This window comes from Diaphorina citri, unplaced genomic scaffold (genome assembly GCF_000475195.1).
Source record: "Diaphorina citri unplaced genomic scaffold, Diaci psyllid genome assembly version 1.1 scaffold1635, whole genome shotgun sequence".
Taxonomy (NCBI): domain Eukaryota; kingdom Metazoa; phylum Arthropoda; class Insecta; order Hemiptera; family Psyllidae; genus Diaphorina; species Diaphorina citri.
The window spans coordinates 27,982-36,424 of NW_007379061.1; the positions used below are offsets into that span (position 1 = coordinate 27,982).

Consider the following 8,443-nt stretch of genomic DNA (forward strand, 5'->3'; position numbering starts at 1 on the left):
ATAATTATTATAATTACCATTATTATTAACTTAGCAACCTAATTTTATTCATCCCTGACAAAAATCGATTTGACATTTTAGACATCCCAGACAGACATCCCGAACAGATAAGGTTCGTTCTCGGAACGGCTGGCTTTCTCCTATCCTGTCTTCCTTCTCTCTTCTATGTATTGCGGGACGATAAGACCTCTGCTACAGTTCCCTCTATCAAACCTTTTAAAAGTTTCTTCAATTCTTCTTCTTTTTCCTCTTCCTTCTTCTTTTTCTTCTTCTCTTCCTCCTCTTCCTTCTTCTTTTTCTTCTTCTTCCTTCTTCTTCTTCCTTCTTCTTCTCTTCCTCCTCTTCCTTCTTCTTTTTGCCACAGGCAACCACTCTGAGACCTCAGCAGTTACAATTCCCTCTATCGATATTATTATTATCATTCCCTCTCACCACACATTGTTATGTGCTTCATTTCCAATACCTACTGTTTTTGGGCGGCACATTATCATCTTTCAAACCTCTTTGAAAAATTCTTCGTTTTCCAGGAAATCTCCCTGGACGTGTTTCTCCAGCTCTACTGGACGGACGAGCGGATTTCTTCTTGCCACAGGCAACCACTCTGAGACCTCAGCAGTTACAATTCCCTCTATCGATATTTTATTATCATTCCCTCTCACCACACATTGTTATGTGCTTCATTTCCAATACTGTTTTTGGGCGGCACATTATCTTTCAAACCTCTTTGAAAAATTCTTCGTTTTCCAGGAAATCTCCCTGGACGTGTTTCTCCAGCTCTACTGGACGGACGAGCGGATCACAATAGACAACACGTCACTCATAGATCAAGTGGAGCTGACGTGGGAGAAAGACCATGCGTTCTGGATCCCTGACTTGTACATACGCCAGCTGAGAGAGATGAGAGTCCTGGCGCTGTTCCAAGATATGGCGTCCGTGCGGCTGTATAAGAACAGTACACTCCGAGTCAGCATGGGGTAAGAAATCAAGAAGTGATTCAGCACTGTTCTATTAATCTTTGGGATCCATGCTCGAGTATTTTATAGTTCTGTTCGGAATCCGCTATGATAAACATTGGCGCCACAAGCACCGAGATCTTGACCATTTGGTAATGTAGGAATAAGCCGTATTTTGTTATGAGACTTTTTTGAGTCATCATACGGAATTCTCTTTGGACTAGTTTGGACGTGATGGCGACACTCGCTGCCAGTCCAGATTAGTCCAAAGAGAAATTTTGTATGATGATCGAAGAGAGAAGGAAGACAGGGTAAGAGAAAGCCAGCCGTTTTGAGAACAAACAAGGTAGATATTTTCATCTTTCTCAAAGAATAGGCTTGACTTTGTTCGTTTAGAGCGCCAATGTGCCAAGTTACAATCATTTTATTCTGTCCTATATTATCCCAGGTATCTCGGACCGCCAGTATTTCCCAAGCCGCTACGCGCGTGTTTGGCGGCGTGGGGCCGAAAGTTAGTCCTCAGGAGTCACGAGCCGTCATACAGAAAGACAATGCGCCACCCACCAACAACACTTCAAATGACGAACATAACAATGTGGTAAGTGAAAAGATAAACAACGTCCAAAATGACGTCCAGGAGATGGGAGTAAATCCTGAATGCTGGCAGGAGTATGCTCAAGACCGAGCGCAATGGAGGCACAATGTGGAGCAGGCATATCATCGACAATGCCTTAGCCACGGATAAGTAAGTAAGTAAGTATGTAGGTAAGTAAGTAAGTATTTAAGTAAGTAAGTAAGTAAGTATGTAAGTTGTTCTGATGATGGCCATAGTAGTGGTCGAAATATATCAACTCGCCTGTCCTTTTATCTGTAGTCTTGTTTGTTAACGTCTATTAGATAGGGGATAGTCTGTAAAAATCCACTCCAGTCAAGTGAAGACCATGTCCAGAAATATGTATAATTAATAGTTAGGCCATCGCATGGCCTAACTATTAATTATACATATTTCTTCGTCAGAACTTCAATATCCCTTCTTTCGATCAGTAAAAACCGCTTTTTCCGCAGGCGGATCACAATATAGAGGGAGGCGGTAATGTCGCCGCAGGGAATAATATAACCGCACGTAAGAAGTTTCAAATGTTGACGCGGCACGTGATATTGTACTGCGGTCATCAGCGTGGCATGCTGGTTGTTTGTTTGTATGTCAGTTTGTAAATTTGTTTGTATGTTTGTTTGTCAGTTTGTAAATTTGTTTGTATGTTTGTTTGTCAGTTTGTAAATAAATTTGTTCCAATATTTGCTATAAAATCACAGTCAGTGTCGTTCATTAGTTTCTTTTCTTATTCTTGCTCTACCTTAGAATGCAGATCTAAGTTGGATCCCGCCTGATTTGATAGGAATTCGATGATCTTTTATGAAAATAAAAGCTAGGTACTTCAATCCTGTGTCAATCTACAACTGTGCAAAGTGTGTCTCATTACAAAATTCGTAACCTGCTCGCTCTGGGATTACAAAACATACAGTTTCCCTTGCGTAGAAAGATCGGCCTGTTGTTGTTTTGTAATCCTTTGTAGATATTTCCATTGTAGTTTTGTAGTTCATGAATGATGTGAATCCAGTTTTGTAAGCGGATTTGTCGACATAGTTTCAATCTTTGTGATTCACTTATTAATCGTTTGGTCATAGTGAGCTGGGCATTTCGTATTTGGGTTTCTGGGATACAATGTGATAGTTACATGAAATTTGGAAAGTGAATATCTCCAACCTCAGTGTAGTTCTGTATGGTGTGGTGGAATTTATACTTTTGGATTGTTAATCTTGTGAAAAACGGAGGAGAATGAAAGAAGAATTTGTTTTCAATGTTTATTTATTTTCAAAGCCAGAAGCCAGCTAATAAAAAGAAAGTGGCAAAAAAAAAAAATCTGGTGTGAACATCACACGACTTTCCTTATCCTATTGAATGATGCTTATTTGAGTGTTCTTTTAACCTAACTTTTACAATATCTCTAACCCTTTTGTCGCTATAGCTGAAAACCGCCAAAAAACGGCCGAAATCTGTCCAAAAGCGGTCAAAATACCACCAAGCGCAGCAACCATCTCAACCAAACGTTTTCTGTTGTCAAATTTGTGAACTGCATACCAAATTTCAAGTCTCTATCTTATACCGTTCCCGAGAAATTGTTAAATTACACCGAAAACCGCCAAAAAGCGGTAAAATGCCGCCAACCGTTGCACCGGTCTTAACCAAATACCAAATTTCAAGTCTTTTATAGCTCTTCCCGTTCTCGAGATATTTTGTTTACAGACACACACACACAGACAGACACACACACGGACCAATGGCTGAAACTTTGGATTTAGGCTCTAGGAACCTCAAAACGTGTTTTGACACTAAAATTTGACCATCGAAAATTTGACCCGATTACATTACTTTCCTTCCTATAGGATAAGGAAAGTAAAAAGACGAGAAACTCCCGTTTCCGATAGGATAAGGAAAGTAAAAAATCGAATTTATTGAGGGTCAGAAGTCAGAACTGATGGCTACCTATTTCTTCAGGACAAGACAACATGATCGAATTTATTGAGGGTCAGAAGTCAGAACTGATGGCTACCTATTTCTTCAGGACACAGTAGACAACATGATAATAATTTTATTATGCTTGTATGATAAAAAAAGTACAATAATAAAACCCTTTGGATCTCTCTCCCTCTTCATTATTGTAAACAAACCACCTGAAAAAATATACATGGGTTTTACCCGTTGATTTGTTAATCAATCAATCAATCAATCAACCTGCTATCTGGAAAAAAAGGAACCCACACAGAACTCAGAGTCAATCCTATATTTATATTAACACAAGCTCTATGTCAAAAGAAAAAGAAGAAAGAGAAAAAGAAGAAGAAGAAGAAGAAGAAGAAGAAGAAGAAGAAGAAGAAGAAGAAGAAAAGAACTACACCTCCCCCCCCCCTTCCCCAGTAAAATAATTTCACTGTAATAACAATGGAAGATACAGACTCTGGTGCGCTATTGTGAATTTCAGTAATGTATATTGTGTAACCCTTATCCAATGGGGAACTGAGGAAGGCTCATGTATATGTTTGACAATTGTCTTACTTACTGCCAGGGCTATTTGAAGTCTAGAAGACTTTTTGCCTCGCCAAACTGTTCTGTCTTGCGCTTCTTCCGTGATGTTGACAATTTTGTGTCTTGATATCAATAAATTGAAAATAGAATAAATTTCCTTGAATAACTCATTTTAGTACACCCTTGTTTTAATAAACAAATTTTAGAACAAATTTTTGGGTGATAAATTGATAATAGTCTTTTTCGCGAGAACGACATGTACATAAGCTTTGTTAGTGGTCCTTTTGGCATCTCCACTAATACAATTTTGATGTGGTCCTTTTGGCATCTCCACTAATACAATTTTGAAGTGGTCCTTTTGGCATCTCCACTAATACAATTTTGAAGTGGTCCTTTTGGCATCTCCACTAATAGGTATCTTATTTGTATGTGGTACATCTGGCATTTCCACCAGTGGTAGATTTGGCATGATTTTTTTCTATTTAATTTCGAAGATAGGAAATATCCCATTAAATGTCTTTATAAGTTTTCTTTCTGTGCATTTCAAACACGAAATCGCCATTCAGTTTTTTTTGTCTATATACATATATACCTCCAAAATCTAGGCGAGCTAGGTTGTTTTGGATCTCTATCCTAGATTTTAGAGCCGCTCTCATGAATTTTCTCGTAAATTAAAATATATTTCAAACAATAGGGAAAAGTCCTGCCCCTCCCTCTCATTCTCCTCCTCCCTCTCCTCCTCTTCCTTCTCCTCCTCCTTCTCCTTCTCCTCCTCTTTCTCCTCCTCCATTATTATGTTTCAGGGTGTGTAGTGTATATTTCTAAAACAAGAAAATGAGAAATGTAATTTTTTAACATCCCATTGTTTCCTATTCCATGGCAGGAAACAACAACAACATCAACAACAACAATAACAACATCATCAACAACAACAACAACAACAATAACAACATCATCAACAACAACAAGAGTTCTACTGGCATCATCACAACAGAATCATCATCTTCATTACGACACACTCTCTCTCTCTCTCGCTTCTAGCTTTTTTCTTCTCTATTTGTTTATAGACAAAGTGGAGAGAGAGAGAGAGAGAGAGAGAGAGAGAGAGACCAATCTCGAAAAGTTTTTATTAAGTACCTGGGTAGACCTAACTTTATTTCCTTCTCCTTGGCAAAAAAATCTTTTGGTTTAAAAACAGCACCTCATTCGGGAAAGCTGTACCAAGAAGGCTAAAGGACCAGTAAAATATTATTCAGCGAAAATTTACAATACATACCTTGAATTTTCTGAACTGCCTGGATTTATACCTAGCTAAAAATTAATGCAAAATAAGTGGGCAAAAAAATATATATGTATCACCTTTCTGAAGAGATCTTTTAAAAGTTTATTAGGCCAGCCTATAGATTTTTCATATCCTAAATTCTCGAACAAATTGGATACCGAACTAATTATGTCAATATAAGCCATTAATAAAGCTTGTTTTGTCCACTCAAAATTTCTCGTAGGTATTTAACAAATGAAACAAAAAATAACAAGTAAATTTGTTCAAGATTTCATTGGTGCAATCAAAAGTGTAAAATCGTCACAAACCTCGTCTTGAAAGAACCGCCGAAATTTCCATTCTTAACTAGAAAAGTTAGCGCTATTTGAGTACTTTCAAAAGCTGTCCGATATAGAGCGGCCACAAAGGTCCACATTAGAAGAGTCAAAAAAGTTGCCCATATTTTAGCAGCCACAAAAGCTACCCATATGTAAGCAGTCGGGAAAGCGTCACTTATCATTATTAGTTGAGGTTGACAATTAAAAGAGGTTGACAATTCCAACAGACTTTTAGTTGATAATTCAAACGACATCGACAGTGCAAATGCATGATCTCTTAGTGGACAATTCAAATGGACAAGGCAAATAGAAACTAGACATTATTAGTTGACAATTAAAAGAGACTTAGTTGACAATTCCAACAGAATTTTAGTTGATAATTCAAACGACATCGACAGTGCAAATGCATGATCTCTTAGTGGACAATTCAAATGGACAAGGCAAATAGAAACTAGACACAGACTTTGGGGGTAGAAAATTAGAAGTGCTGTGAACTGTTCAATCTCGAAAAGTTTTTAAATCGATCATGTTTTAAATTGCCGGATAATTTTTTAAGTACCTAGGTAGACCTAACTTTATTTCCTCCTCCTTGGCAAAAAAATCTTTTGGGTTAAAAACAGCACCTCATTCGGGAAAGCTGTACCAAGAAGGCTAAAGGACCAGTAAAATATTATTCAGCGAAAATTTACAATACATATTTTCTGAACTGCCTGGATTTATAGCTAAAAATTAATGCAAAATAAGTGGGCAAAAATATATATATGTATCACCTTTCTGAAGAGATCTTTTAAAAGTTTATTAGGCCAGCCTATAGATTTTTCATATCCTAAATTCTCGAACAAATTGGATACCGGTATGTCAATATAAGCCATTAATAAAGCTTGTTTTGTCCACTCAAAATTTCTCGTAGGTATTCAACAAATGAAACAAAAAATAACAAGGAAATTTGTTCCAGATTTCATTGGTGCAATCAAAAGTGTAAAATCGTCACAAACCTCGTCTTGAAAGAACCGCCGAAATTTCCATTCTTAACTAGAAAAGTTAGCGCTCTTTGAGTACTTTCAAAAGCTGTCCGATATAGAGCGGCCACAAACGTCCACATTAGAAGAGTCAAAAAAGTTGCCCATATTTTAGCAGCCACAAAAGCTACCCATATGTAAGCAGTCGGGAAAGCGTCACTTATTTGAGCTGGCACAAAATTTGTCCACATTAGAACTTAGAATCTTAAAAGAGTCAAAAAAGCTGCCCATATTTTTGAGAATTTGAGCAGCCACAAAAGTTGTCCACATCTGAGCCGCCCACAAAACTAACCCCGTTTGACTATCACCAATATCAGTTGAACCAAAGTCGACGTCGAGCTGCCCCGAATTCACCTTCGACGTCATGTGTTGGGACGACGTCTTTGAAGATTGTTCCCATTTGGACGACGATGAGACCAGCACAAAAGCGGACGAACCGTACGTGTACGTTTGCAAACCGGTTCCGAAAGCCGAGTATGACCGAATGCAGAGAGACGAATTGAAACGAAAGAGGAAACAAAAGAAGGGGTATATTGAGGAGGAAAATGGAGATGGAGATCATCAGGAAAATAAACGCAAACGATTGCACTGATTAGATTTATTTTTTTTTTTTTATTTTTTTTAAGAGATGTCCACCAGACTTGAGTGTGAACCGACTAAGTAAAAGAAGAAGATAGAGGAGCTGTAACTGCTAAGGTCTTATCGTCCCCAATGTGAGGAGAGAAGGAAGACAGGATCAGGAGAAAGCCAGCCGTTAAGAAAAAGAAGCTTATTTGTTTAGCATAAAAGCCAGCCCCGTCAGCCTAGTTAGCTTAGTTGGTAGTGCGTCTGCCTTGTAAGCGCTAGGCCGCGGGTTCGATTCCCGACCGGGGCGGATTTTATCCTGAGTCAATCATTCACTTGATACAAATTTCTTGACCCCCCGCCGGGAATCGAACCCGGGTCTCCCGCGTGCAAGGCTAGTGCAGTGACCACTACGCCATGGGAGCTGACCAAACCAACAATAAACTGTACTACCTACATAATTTTCCATTCTGATAGTGAACAAAATATCAAATTCCATCAACAAAGGTAATTTAACCATCATTCTGATTTCCTAGTTTAGTATTTTACTTTGAAAAATCGCAAAGAACCAAACAGGTAAAGGGCTAAAAGACAAATTTCCCTCTCAAATGAGATAATAATTATTATTTAAAGCATTAAATAATTGATTAAAAAAATCAACACTACTTCTGTATTGGGAAAATAAGAATAAAAAAAAGACTTTGAACGCTTTTGAATAGGAAAATACCTCCCTCTTCCCTCTCTCTCTTTCTCCCCCCCCCTCCAATCTATAGATCCTTTCTGATGTTTTGTGTACCTACTGAATTGAATTGAATGAATAAGCATTGAATAGAAAACAGAGAGGGAGAGTCTCTCTTTTCATGTTTTTTTCTGCTCCTCTCTCTCTCTCTCTCTCTCTCTCTCTCTCTCTCTCTCTCTCGTTTGTTCCCTGTGTTGTTTTGATTAAATACAGAACAATTAGTGCTAAACAGATGTGCCCCTCGAGAGAGAGAGAGAGAGAGAGAGAGAGGGGGGTTGTGTTAACACAGATTTGAATTACTTTATATTTCCATAGGATTTTCATTATATTTTCATCACTTTTCTTCCTTACAGATTTAATTTTTTTTTCTCTGGATTTGGTAAACAGTACGTAGTATGTATGTAGAGTAAGTGTACCATTTATTCGCCCACCTAAAAAACGTACCATTTATTGGCCCACCTGTGGGTCTACGCCACATAAGTCT

General features: G+C 38.1%; 1 protein-coding gene across 1 annotated transcript in view; it reads left to right on the forward strand.

The window, feature by feature from the left end:
* Nucleotides 1–1,024: 1,024 nt before the first annotated feature.
* LOC103516661 overlaps nucleotides 1,025–8,443 on the forward strand; it is an 18,872-nt gene continuing 11,453 nt past the window's right edge. The window contains exons 1-3 of the mRNA XM_026828994.1: nucleotides 1,025–1,105; nucleotides 1,402–1,551; nucleotides 2,019–2,144. Of these exons, the coding sequence (XP_026684795.1) occupies nucleotides 1,025–1,105; nucleotides 1,402–1,551; nucleotides 2,019–2,144 (357 nt within the window). The remainder of the gene's footprint in view (nucleotides 1,106–1,401; nucleotides 1,552–2,018; nucleotides 2,145–8,443) is intronic.